We start from the raw sequence: 13,866 nt of genomic DNA, 5'->3' as shown, positions 1-13,866 counted from the left end.
AGATAGATTAGCTTGTGATAAAATACCTTTCTGGAAAAAGTTTGTTTTCTTAGCACATCTTGTGTGGAAGATCTTCTCTTTCTACTTGAGCAGGCCAGCGTAACGGCAGGGTTGGTCTTGTCTGTCTTTTGTGCCAGCTGTAATAATTTAAAGCTATGTGGCAGTGTTTGAGTGACTTGTATGCGTGGTATTTGGTTCCACTTCATAGCAGAACATTGACAGAACTCTGAGTCTCACTTTCAGTCTCTGCTTGTATATTTGTGAGGAAAAATACCATGGTCTTTAGCTCCTAAACCAGGAAATAAGACTTTGCTTAGTGTTACTTTGGGATTCTGAGCGATGACTTTGATGGTCTTCAGTCCTGGCTCAGGCATCTCTTTGTTTGCATCCTCATCTGTAAAAATGTCATTGCTGTGTTCTGATACTTAGGATTTTCTTAAGTGTAAGTTAGAAATGTTTAAAAACTTGCAATTCATTAACTCATGAGTTTGTCTGGCAAGGGAGAAGAGATCCAGCTGTGTTAATGCTTCTTTCTTTTTTCTCTACTCTGATTTTGTGAAATTGCAGAACTATGAAGTATTTCAGGCTGTTTCGGAGACTTTAATCTTTCATTTTTAGTCAGTGCTAGTCTTTCTATTAATATTGGAAGTGAGATTTCACTGATCTGGTAACAGTGCATTATATACACTATAGGTAATACTTTCAATTTCCTATTTAGTTGTTTTATTAAGTTAATTTTAAAAAACAAATAATTTAAAGAAATAATTCATGTACCTTTTATTGTTCTTGGTTTTTTTCCAGTAGGAAGTAGTTCTAATAGTAAACCTCATGGATGTTGTTTTAATGTTTCCCAGCATGGGTTCTAGATGCAATTGCAAACTTCTGATTTCAGAAATAGATCATTTGTGAGGGATTTGTCATAACAAAAATAAATGGCCAGTTACTTGAAAGATGTTGTGATTTCTGAGTGCAGGTAAAGGAAGTAAGGGAGTTGTGGTTGGAGCAGGCTATGATTTTAAACATGGCTAATAAAAGTAGAGAGGCTGATGTCATGGCTGGACAAGTCCTTATATACATGATTGTAATTTGGGTAAAAATTATCTCTATTTGTACGTTCATTTTACATTGGAAAGTGTGTTTACATGTGTGACAAGCCATACTTAATGTTTTTGTACTTTTTAAATGCTTGTGCTGTGAGGATTTTTTTTCAGGATATTAACTCTGTGAGTTGCAAATCTGGGGTGTAGAGCTTGCACTAAAAATGAGATTCCCGTGTTAACAGCTTGCCAAGGTGCTGGCTTTGCATTAAACTGCAGCAGGTCTGATAACTTCAGGGCAGGGAGTGAGGATAGAATCGTGCCCGCCATTTTGAAGACTGACTCCATTTACAGTTTTAAGATTTTGAGGAAAATGGAAACCAAGGAGTTTCTGTGGACAGAAGCAATACTTGGCAAATACCTTCAGCAAATTGGTGAGAAGCAGCATTTTGTGCTGGCAGAACTCATAAGCAACTGTTTGGGCTAATTGCCAGCGGAGCTCTGCTTTGCCATTCTCTTTTAATACTGTCGTCTTTTAGTCTAATGATTATGTTCTACACGCAGCTTACCATATGGTGATATGGCTCCTTTGACATGATCCGGAGGGGTTTCTGTGTAGCTGTGTCGACAGTAATGTGTTCTTGACGCTGCGCTGCGGTGTCCTGCTGTTAAGGGTACACCTTCAATCACATTCTAGGCTTCTGCATAAACTGGTGGAAAGAAGAACGGGGCTTTTTTGCAGTCGAGAACCTAATTAATTGAAATGCCAAATTGCATACTGGAAACTGAGGGAACTACTTTAAGCCTCTGCAAATGCTGTTTAGCTTTATTTTTATAGCCCTAGAAGCAGTCAGATCTGTCGCTTGCTGGCACAGCAAAGGGAAGATTATTCTGGCAGTATCGACCCTTTTTTGCCTCTCTAGTTGCAAGCAGTTACCAAGAATGACTAACCGCAGAATGTCAGAATTTACTATTCGGGCAAAATACTTTTGTGCTTCTGGACTTCAAGTGCGCTCTCTCCATTTCATTCTGAAGTACTGCAGTTGTGTCTATCTCTGGATTTGTGTCTGGTTGGCTTTTAGACAACGATATCAAGAAATTTAAGTGGAAGTTTTTGACTGCTTTGGTAGAGGATCTGGTCTCTGAATTGGCTGCAGTTTCCAAACATAAAGCTCTGCATCTTGGCTGACCTGATGTACTGGAAAGACTAAGTGCTGTTTGTTTTTATGCTGCGCTTTTACAAAAGCCTAAGAAGGTATTAATGTGATGTAAAGTGGATCGGGGGTATGTATGTGCCTTGTAGAAGTTAAAAAAACAATTCCTTTTACTATTGGAGCAAGTGCACTAAATGAAGGTAAGAAATGCAGAGGAGACTGTTCATGTTAGGAAAGAAATTGGTATGGAGAGTGTAAAAGCTTCAGGTTCTGCAAGATCTGTTTGCTGTGGCTTGCTCTATGCTGGCTGCTTTCTAAGACTTCCTAAGAACCTCAGTTCCTCCTTCATACCCAAACATGGTGAGCAATTTGTGAACTAACTTAGGTCTCATAAATCAAGCTGCCAATAGGTAATTTTCAGGGAAAATGTTTCAAGCTTTTCAGTGGTAACAGAGTACAAGATTTCTTTTAGTAATTTTTATGGATTCTCGGATTTAGTCTATTCCTGGCAAAATCCAAGGTGTAAAGTAGGGTACTAGGTTATATGCTTTAACTGAGATTCTCTGCAAATTTGAAGAAGATAGATGAAGTGGTGCTGCTGCAGAACCTGAGTCTGCTTTAAATTCTAGGAACAAAAAAAAATATTATGTATGCAGGTCAAGGCTACAGGTATGTCTTTTTCTGTTTGAGACAGAGGAAAAAAAATTACCTTAGGTCTGTCTGTGTGATGTTTTGAGTAGGTGAGTGATAACTGGTCAACAGTAGGACTGTGTTAACCTGCTTAACTTGGCATGTATCCCAGGAGATCTCACATGTTTGCTGTGCTAAAGAAGCACTAGTTTTACTAATATGCTTACTAGTATAATTGTCTTTCTAACTTATCTTAGTCTAGTGTTAATGTAATGCTAGCTCCTTCAAAGAAAACCTGGTTTCTTCTTTAACTTCTTCATACCTGGTATTTATAAGAGCTGTCTGACTAAGAACTAGCTAAGCACCCTCAATCCTTAAAAACGTTGTGTCAGCATGTGCTATTCTGTGAGTCACAGGGCTAACTGTATTATGGCTGGTGCAGGGAGGAAAAAAGGTAAGGCTTATTTAAAATGAAAAGACTTGTGTTTGTCTTCAGAATTTGACATTACCTTTATAATCTTCCATGAGACTGTTTAATAGTTGTAATAAAGTAGCAGAAATTCTGGTAGAAAAGCAATGAAGAAATGTGCACTGTATTTAACTGGCAAAGAGTTTACTGAAGCATTTCTGAGAATAGGTGTGGATTTTTTTTGGTTTTTTTTCCTTTCAGTTGATGCTGATGAGATAAAACGACTAGGAAAGAGATTTAAGAAGCTTGATTTGGACAACTCTGGCTCTTTGAGTGTGGAAGAGTTCATGTCTTTACCTGAATTGCAACAGAACCCATTAGTACAGCGAGTAATAGATATATTTGACACAGACGGAAATGGAGAAGTTGACTTCAAAGGTAAGATGCAGTGTTTTGTGACAGGTGGTGGTATTTTATTGCAATCTAATTTTGCAAGAAAGGAAGGGCGAAGGAAACTTGTTAATCAAAATAAGGTGCTAATTCCTTGGGAAACTGAGTACCAGTAAAACTAGTTTCTCTGGTGTATTAGGGCACTCCTGAATGAAATGCTTAAAAGAGCAGATTGTTTAGGAATAGCTTTCCAGGTCATACTGATTTAAGACTACTGATTAAGTATCTCTTGAAGTACACCAATTCATACTCTTAATTGTGGTGCTATCTGAAGTCTATTCTTAGGCTGAAGAGACTGAAAAAAGTGGGATAGATTGTGTAAGTGGTGTGTGCATCACCTGTCTGTGCATCAGTTGTATTTATCTAAATGTTATGAGATCTTTTTGGAGTATTTCGAAAATAGTTTTCTAAAATTGGGAATGTGGTCCATATTTCTGTATTGATACTTTCTTTACAGGATTCTTTTTATGATCTTAAGTAGACACTTCAAGAGAAAAGTTTTGATTTGGTAAATTCCTCCAAAATTTTAGCCTTATTTTAAGTATTTGTGGTTAAAAGGGCCAGCAGGTTAAAAATCTTCATTAGTAGTTGATGATAAAACAGTCTCTGACTCTTAGAAGTGATAGTCTGTAACTTCAGTTCAAGTAAAACTTAGTAGCTCTTGTTGCTCATGACTAGAAAAGATTAATCAGTTTTTCTTGAGTTTTGGTGGCTTTTTTTTATTGGAGAAAATTCTTAAATGTCTTTTATATTGTCAGGCTGACATTTTAAATAAAATGTTAAAATACAAAAGCTGATAACCTTTACAAAACCCCAGAAATTTCTATAGGGAGAACTACAGTGTAATTGGAATGTTGAGGTTTTGAGGCTTTTTCTTGGTATCAGTTCCCAAAGCAGTAATTGTTGTATGTAATTGTTCAAAATCCTCTTGTGAAAAATAGGCCGTGATGAAAGATGATGCTATATTGTATGTGACATTGAGCTGTGATTAATATAATTATCAAGAGCTGTTGTTCTTGGGTGGGAACAGGAAGTTGTCAAAATCAATTTTCCATGGTAAAATGAAGCTGTTGCAGTAAGTGGCAATGAATTCTGTTGTCGTCATCTGGCCAAGTTTGATTCATTTAATTTCTTTATTTCTATCTCAGAGGGAAGCTCAAAGGAAAGATTTTAAACTGAAAGAGGATAGATTGCATATAAGAATTTTTTTATGATGAGGGTGGTGAGACCCTGGCCCAGGTTGCCCAGAGCAGCTGTGGCTGCCCCATCCCTGGAGGTGTTCAAGGCCAGGCTGGATGGGGCTTTGAGCAGCCTGGTCTGGTGGGAGGTGTCCCTGCCCAGGGCAGGGGAGTGGAACTGGGTGATCTCCAAGATCCCTTCCAACTCGAACCATTCTGTGATTCTATGAAAAAGAAAACTACGAGTGTGAGGAAACTTGCATTCTTTTGTTGAAAGACCCAAAGTTTAGACTAATCTTTCATAACTATAACAGTAAAGCTCATGTTACCAGTCAAGCACGTTGTTGATGAATATTATAGGAACTGTTGACATATTTTCACAAAACTTGTTGAAATTGTAGTAGGCCTTTTAATCTAATGCTATATTGCTGCACCTCTCTTCTTTCTATACCATAGTTTAGCTTGCTGTTTTGCACTGTTGTCCTTTTTACCACCCAAAGTTCTAGGAAGTCTAGTTATGGGATCTCATCCCAGGGTTTTTGGCAAGTGAAGAGTTTGCTCCTGGGATAATGACTTCATTGTTCAACAGTATAAATTTTCTTTTTACCCTGTTTCTTACATAAAAATACTTTATTAGGGTCTTTTTTTTTTGAGCAGTTTACAGTTTCATGTAACTCTTGCATTAAGTTGAGAAACCAATCTTGAGAAGGAGCTCTATAATGAGAAACTCCACTGGAGTAGATTTAGTACAAATCTCAATGGAGTTTTGTATCAGAACCTGGTGAAAGTCTAGTTCAGAATTAGTTAAATTCTGGTGTGAACAAGCTGGTTCAGTGAGTGCAGTATTGGATTTAAAGTACTTCACATGAAACAACATTAAAGTATCAAAGTATGTGGACACTTAGGTGTCACAAGGTAGGCAATATTTTAAAGATTTTTAGGACAATTTACTGGCAACTTCTGAATGTTGGTTTCCTTGTTGTGTTAAAAAAAATATCTTTTTGTAAACGTTTTTCTTGTATTATTTAGAATTTATAGAAGGAGTCTCCCAGTTCAGTGTCAAAGGAGATAAGGAACAGAAGTTGAGGTGTAAGTATTTTGAATTTCCTTAACAAAACGTTTTTGATCCTTAAAAATATACCTTTGTTAGTTAACTCTGAGAAATCAGTGAATCCAGATTGCTCTAAAAGAGTGGGAGATGATAAGGTAGATGGTAAGCTTTTTGCACACCTTGTCACGTGTGAAGAATTTGCCAGCACTCTCTTCTGTGGGGAATGTTTGAGGACATTGCCTTCTGAATATCGTCAGGTGCTTCCCATTTAAAAAAAAAAAAGGGGGGGGAATCATTTAAGGATACTTAGTTCACAAAACTGTTAGCTATGTGCTTTGCTTTATGGGAGTATATGAAAAATATGAAATTCTTTGCTATTGCAGTAGACCAGCACTAAAATTATTGTTTGAGAACTGAATCTCAGGAACACAACATGACCCAGGCTTTTGGAGTGGGGAAGGGATAGGTTGAGTCATAGATGTAGCTTTCAATAACTAAGACAGAATATAGATTTGGGAAGGAAATCTGCTGTACTGAAATGTTTAAAAATAAATTCATCTTAATGCTAAACTGTTTACAGCAAAGTAACTAGGTGGGATTTTGATTCATCTGTTCCCTGGAAGGCTTTGATTTTTTCTGCTACCTGGGTGCTTTACTTGCGGTGGTGAGGTTCAGTGTTTATGGAGTTGTTTTACTGCTGGTGCTAAAACAATCTCTATTGACATTTCTAAAGTGTTTTTTTTTCCTTTTAAACTCAATAGTAGCACCATTCCTTATATTGTTTCTGATGTTTCATGTCTTTCAGAATGAATTGGAAAGGCTGTTAGAAATCTCACTTTGTGCGGGATTGTGTCATCACTTATTGTTAATGCAAAAGCACATGAACGTATATTGCTTTTCTCTGACCACATTCGTTACTGGAAGTTTTACATATATACATATATATTTTACTTCTGCAGTTGCTTTTCGCATTTACGATATGGACAAAGATGGTTATATCTCAAATGGAGAGCTCTTCCAGGTGCTGAAGATGATGGTTGGGAACAATCTCAAAGACACTCAGTTACAGCAAATTGTAGATAAAACCATAATTAATGCAGATAAGGATGGTGATGGAAGAATATCCTTTGAAGAATTCTGTGCTGTAAGTAACCTCTAAAGAAAACTTCGATAATTTGCAGTTAAAAAAACAGGAGGAAAAATGGTAAACAGTATAAAGGGTAAGGTGTTAAAAGCAGAGTATTTATTCAGATCTGGCAGCAGTCACCCTTTGGCACAGCGTTATGATAGATATCCTCGTCTTGTGGCTTCCAACAGAGCAATGTGTCTTATGGCCTGTGAGCAAGCCCTGAATCGGTTCCTTCAGGGTGCAGACTTTCCCCCTGAATCTGGTCTGCCAGAAGAAGAGGGTGTTGCGTTCAGAGCACAGCAACTTGTATAAAGTAATTTCTATGTCATTTTATGACATAATAAACACAAGACTAGTTCTAATTATTTTTGTATATAGATGAAAATGTTAGCCTGACGTGAAGACGTATCTTGGATTCCATTCTCTATGCTGGTAGAAAATAGCAGCTTTAAAGATGTGTTGTGAGTGACTGGCTTGTCGTAGGAGGCTGGGTTTCCTTGTTTTCAATAGCTAAATTTGATTGAAAAAGAAACAGCACTTTCAGTTGTTTTAAATGTCTTTAGCTGCTTAACAGAATACCCTGAGTAAAAAATCTCCAAGCACGGTGGGCAGGCATGTACAGTCTGCTGAGGGGAGGGGGAAAAAGGCTTCAAACCATCTGAAAGCTGTAAAACCAGAGTATGTCACAGCAGATCTCTGTTTTTAAAAAAAGCGTCACTACCAGGGGTGGTGCGTGGAGGGGGAAAAGGTGTGTTCCACAGAGGTGAACTTCAGGTTAATCTCCCAGTCTCTAAACTAGGCGTCTGCTCCAGATCACCCTTCAGAAAGATTTATCTTTAAGGGTTTGGAGAGAGCCTGGGGAGATTATTGCCAGCTGCAGAAGAGGGGGATTTTACAAAGGCCAGGGTGGTGGGATTTGTGTCACTTACAGGGAGAGTAACCGCTCAGGTGCTGCTCTTGAAAAAGGACAAACAGTTGAAATGTGCATTTTAAAAACTGCGTTTTACTGAGCAGAATGTTTGAATGTAGCACTGGAGACTTGAAATAGTCGATTTTCACCCGTGTCGTATATCTGTTTAATTAGTTGACAGCAAGTGTTAAATTCTTTCTCTCTCAAAAAAAAAAAAGTAAATGACACGTCAAAACTGGAACATTTGAAAATTGCAATAATGACTGTTTACACATTAATTCTAAATGGTGTCTTAATGAACATACACCTAGGTAACACTGTTTGAGTCGATAGGCACTCCAGTGTTTCCTACTCCTTGAATTTACAACTTCAGTTCCAACGTAACTTGTTCATACTCGTCATCAATGCAAGTTCTAAAAAAAGGCAAAAAAAAATCTGCCTGCCCCCAGACTATTAAAGCAAAAAGGTTCTATTGTCTGCATTTTTTTTGAGAGTTTAATTATTTTGATGGCATCATGTGAAAATCCGTGGTCATCTGCAGAGAACTTGGAATGAGTGGCAGCCTGCAAACACCTACATTAGTGAAATATCTGTTTCTTGCACTGGGCTGTCTTCTTCTGGCCATCCATCCAATATGATATTGCCCTTTCTTTTCTTTTGTCCTTGGGCTTCTCCCCACACTTCCTGTCTTGTACTGCTGTTTGATTTTTTTTTTTTTCCTCTACCTTTCTTTCAATTTCTTCAGCTGCTGACCTCCTGACAAGACACCTTTCATTCCTACAATCTCTTATCCTCTTGTTCTTGCATTTTACCTTCTTCGAATTTTACGCCATCTACGAAAATGCTTTTTCTTTCATGGTGTTTGGCCATACCATTTGGCCTTTGAATTTTATTTCCACTTACAAAAAGTTCCTCTGACATTACAGCTTTCTTCCTTTCTCTCTGCATGAATCGTATACCTTTGAACCCTGGGAATTCTTTTCTGGATGCATGTGGTTTTGTCAGAAATCCTGCCGCCTTTCCTAAGGCCCTTTGCTTCTCATGTCAAGGTGCACGCTTTTACAGGGCGTTTCAGAAGTAAAGTCAGCTTTTCCTTTACCATGCTGAAACATAATACAAAGTCAGCATATGAGATGGGGGAGGAAAGCCAAAATGGTGTAACTGACGCTGTTTTTCAGGCCCTTGAGTGTGTAAATTGTACTAATGTAATTACCTTGGTTCATACATAATTCATTCGCATAGCACACAGTACTTGGGAAATGTAAATAAGTTTGGAGAGGCCAGAGAGGTGCTGTAATTATGACTGACCTGAATCTTCCGAATAAAGTGTGTTCTTTGTGTTGTGCTGACTGTCAGTTCTCATCTATTTATGAACACTTTCTTTTTCTCCCAGGTTGTAGGAGGCCTAGATATCCACAAAAAGATGGTCGTAGACGTGTGACTCTGTAGGGCACCACCCAACACTTTTGCTTTCTTCTCCATCTCTGAAGATCTGCTCAAGACGTCCAGCAATGCTCTCTGTGTATTTAAATGGAAGTATTTTTCTCTGTGAAGCCACATTTTCCAACATGAGCCTCATGAAGCCAACTAAGTGTTATTGAACTTTTATTCTCTCAATAACTCAGTGTAGCACTTTAAAGTCTGAAGGACAGCAAAGATGGAAAGAGCATATCAGTGTGGTGGAGAAAGGGAAGGGGTTGGCTTTTTAATTTATTTTTCTTCATCTTTTATAACAAGGAAATATCTATCTATATATATATATGTGTGTGTGTATTTATATATAGATATATATGTAGCTTTCTATATGTAGTAGCTAGGTGGGCTTTAATTTAATATACTTGATTCAGAAACAAAACTAGAGTACAAAGTGCCAAGCAGAATATTAACAGTTCAATATATGGATATACATCCTTACTTTTATTTCACACAGTTTTATATATATAGTAGAAGAATGTAAAATTTTAACTCGGTGTTAGGTCAACTCTTTCGCTTTTCCTGTGACTGTTCAGATGTTTCTATATATTGACTGGCTGACAAAGCATTGCTTCTTATTAATTCACCTTAATTACATTTTTTGTAACACAGGAGACTAAGTTTATTTATACCTGTTAATATATTACCAGGGACTGTGTCTCTTTGCTAAATAACTTAGTACAGTTCTACTTAATATGAGAATATAGTTTAATGCTACTGCCAAGAACTAGCCCTCGTGTGCGTATAGTAACTGCAGAATGCTTTGATGGCCACTAGATTTCGTCACCGAGGAATGCGGAGCAGTTACAGCTGTCCTGAAGTTAAGGCAAATCTGCTGTTCTGGATTCAGTTTAGATACAGCTGCTCAAGGTGTTAGACGCATTCATGATTTTCTCTTGCGCTTAGCTTAATGAAATTAGGATCGACGTAACTGTGCAGGATTCCCATCTACTTATTTTATACAGTACTTAGATGATAAAATGCTCTTGCCATTTAAATTCTGTTGTTTCAACCACGATAGTTTCCCCTCTGCATTTAAATACTACTACAGGTAGCATAAATAAACTGGTAATATTTTATATATATATATGTATATAGGATTCATACAGGGGGAAAATCTTGTTAACCTATGCCATAGAGGAGGAAAACTTCACACTATCTAAATTTATACCTCTTGCAGTTCTCCAGTCCTTTGCCTGGAGAATTTTTTTTCTTTTCTAGATTTGTCCATATCATAATTTGTAACGGATGGTAACTTGATATATTTGTGTGATATAAAAGTAGCGAGCCATGTTTTACAACTTTATATCAGCCCTTCCCTTTTCTGCAATGGTACTATTGGCTGGAAGAAAAACATTTGCTAGATTTTTTTAGGACAGTACATCTTTCCTGTATAGTAGTTTTTCTATTAAAAAAAAAATTGTTTTATAATCAGCAGTGGAAAGCGCAGGTTGTCTGAACCTACTTCAGTCGAGCACCTGTCTGCCATAGCTGTTCCTTCGACTGAGTGCTGCACATCATGGGCTCTGTCTGTGAGAGAGAAATCCAGGTGCTTGGTGTCCTTGCATGACATGAAGTTTTGCATGTAGATCGATTTGAAATGTTCCTCTTGTTTACATAATTTGCATAATTTAAAAAGATAATGTTGCCAAACTTTGGTAAATGTTAATGTTCAAAACAAAAATCTCCACTACATGTAACTTTTTTCTTCCTCTGGATCAGTACGTGGCTTATAATCCCAGCCAGTGGTTGTATCTGTTCCAGTGTCAACTGCCATGTGCTCTGCTTCAAGGGGGAACTAGTCTTTTGTGAATTTTTTGTACATAAGTATTTGTTACAAACATTTTAGCAAATGCTTTCGATTTCTCTTACTTGCTTGTGCATATCTTGGCTGGCATTATAGAAATTAGTGCTAATGTTATTTCCTTAGGGGGATTGGAAGGGGGAGGGATGAGGGTGTTTTTTTAGTTTGTGTGGGGAAAAATGATTTATGTTGAACGTTTAGTTTTTCCTCTGCATGCTACATCATATGTTGTGGGAACTATAAGAACCTTCATACTATATGAATACAAAATAAAATATTTGAACCTTGGCTGGGGTGCTTCAGTACTTACCTAGACCTTTCCCGTTCAACTGAAAGCCGCTCTGCACCCTGCTCTAAAAAAAAGAAAAGTTGCTGTTCGTAGTTTTGGTTCCTTTTTTGACTATAAAGATTTATTGACAAAACTATACAGGGTGCAGAGTTCCCCGAGTACTTCCAGGCTTCACTTCAGTGTTTCAAGACTGCTTATGTGTTTTTTCTTTTTTCTTAAAGGCACATCCGGTTCTCTTTGTTAGCTGCCCAAATTGGATAAAATACCTTGTTTAAATCCTACTAAATCCAGAATGATTGTGGAAGGTGGTTTAAAAAAAACAAACCAAACAAAAATCTCCTAACCTTCGTGTAGGTGGAGAATGAAAGGCAGGTTCTTTCTTAAGGAAAGGTCTGAGCTCTGCTGGTGGAAACAATCCTCACTGTAGCAGGCACGTCCTTCACAGAAGCTGTTTGCTGGTGCTCTTTGCCGTGCAGTTATTCAGGCCTTCTGTGTGCTGCCCTCTCCCTTTCTACTGCTTGTGCAGCTGCTTTAGGATAAAGGTGAGGTAACTTTTGTGTGTCCTTTCCTCACTCTCCCCTCGAAATAAATGACATAAGCACCCACTGACCAGAAAATGGGGTAACTGGGTAGGTGCGCTGTTTTACCTTCAGCTGCTCAAAATAGACACACTCTCCCCTATATAGCTCAGACTGCCGAGAGCTGTATGTTTAGTAACTCGGCAAATCTTAAATCTCTTGTAACAATTGAAGGCTTGAATGAATTTGGCTATAATAATAATCCCATACTACAAGGTGCTGCACTGGAAACTCAGGCATTGAGAAAAATGCTTACTCAGTTTGCTGGTGTTTAATCTCATTTGGTTTTGTTTCTGTTCACAAACTTAAACTATTATTTTGCAGGAGACTTGTTACCAAGTTTGGCTGGCAGGGGCAGGAGAAAAGGGCCCGCACTGAAGTCACATTGGGACTGTGGCGGGACTCTGTCATCTCTCCCCACCCCCTGTTGCACACGTGTACCGTTTGTGAGGGGAGACACAGCACTTTGCAGTTGTCTGTGCTCTGGTACGCTGGCAGGTATTTAATGTGGAGGCTTTTTGCTTCACTAGGCTGTGAGAGAACAAAAAGAAGTCTCTATAGGTGCAAGTTCTAGGATTAAGTTCAAATACACCATCTACCTCTTGTGTGTGACACACTGTCCCAGCAGTAGCAGAGGCTGGCTGGGGAGCCTGCCATTGAATCTGCGTTCCAGTTCCCTCTTCCATTTTCCAGGAAGATGCTGATCCACGATGGTTATGAACACTTAACTATGCAGATTCCTTCAGGCTCAAGCTCAGAGGCTTTCCGAAGTCCTCACAGCAGTCTCTTTAATACTTCGGTGTTCAGAAAGTCAGGAATGAAGCATGTCGTGTTGGAGGATGTTTAAGTAAAACCAGGTACCCATACTTCTGATATAGACACAACCAATTTAAAATAACTTTTAATGACTATACACAAACAAGTGTGTTTCAAATCAGATGTGCTGTTTGATTTGAAACTAGACTGCACAAACAGTCCCAGTTTTCTTCTGGGCTTCCAAATCAAGCAGAAGACTGAGCGTGTAGTTCCAGGCCTCTTGTGCCTACAGAAACCACAACTGCCAGCCCCAGTCCTTGGTGGTGCCGCCATGCTGCAGCTCAGAATCTTTCAGCTGCTCTGCTGGCCACTGCCCGAATATTGCCGTAAACTTTTGACGGAGGACTTCCTGCAGAAGAAAGCACAGATTCAGTCAGCAGCCAAGATAATGGATCTTGCAGAAACAGATGTTTTACTCCCATGTCTGTTTTAAATGTGGAGAAATAAGCCCCCAGCTGAGAAGGCTGGTCGAGGTGAGCCAGCCTGTGTATTACCATAAGCATAGAGTTAGGCCTCTGCTGTCACTGTGGGTTGCCCCCTTTAGCTTTCGAGACAGTGCATTCAAAATAGCCCCTCCAGGAATGCTGCTGCTAAAGCAAAAACTCTTCCTTCTGCACCATGGAGAGGATTTCAGAGCCAGAAACCAAACCCTTCTCTTACGGGCAACAAGACAACTCCCAGCAAGCTTCCTGCTCCCAGTGCAGGTGTGGACACACCAGGGAAGGTAGCAAGACCCCCAGAAAGCAGTTTCACAACTGCAAGATCGATTCATGTGTAATGGAGAAGATTAGATAACAGGACTTACCTAAAATTAGATTGCAAATTGCTGTTCGTGCCATTTTAATGTTCTGAAAAGATCCCAAAATATGAATTTTTCTGTAAAAAGCAGTCAAAGTAGCATTAGTTAACGGAACACACCTCCCTGTCATTATATTTAGTTAATAGAGTATCTAAGTTG

The 13,866-nt window shown here is 38.6% G+C and overlaps 1 protein-coding gene across 1 annotated transcript in view; it reads left to right on the top strand.

The window, feature by feature from the left end:
• The window catches only part of PPP3R1 (protein phosphatase 3 regulatory subunit B, alpha), a 40,548-nt gene extending 29,035 nt beyond the window's left edge, over window positions 1-11,513 (top strand). The window contains exons 3-6 of the mRNA XM_063328403.1: window positions 3,492-3,668; window positions 5,888-5,947; window positions 6,869-7,053; window positions 9,342-11,513. Of these exons, the coding sequence (XP_063184473.1) occupies window positions 3,492-3,668; window positions 5,888-5,947; window positions 6,869-7,053; window positions 9,342-9,389 (470 nt within the window). The 3' untranslated portion in view covers window positions 9,390-11,513. The remainder of the gene's footprint in view (window positions 1-3,491; window positions 3,669-5,887; window positions 5,948-6,868; window positions 7,054-9,341) is intronic.
• The last annotated feature ends 2,353 nt before the right edge of the window (window positions 11,514-13,866 follow it).

This window comes from Chroicocephalus ridibundus, chromosome 3 (assembly GCF_963924245.1).
Source record: "Chroicocephalus ridibundus chromosome 3, bChrRid1.1, whole genome shotgun sequence".
In the NCBI taxonomy this organism is placed as follows: domain Eukaryota; kingdom Metazoa; phylum Chordata; class Aves; order Charadriiformes; family Laridae; genus Chroicocephalus; species Chroicocephalus ridibundus.
The sequence above is the reverse complement of the archived record's forward strand: the minus strand, read 5'-3'. Positions and strand labels throughout refer to the sequence as shown.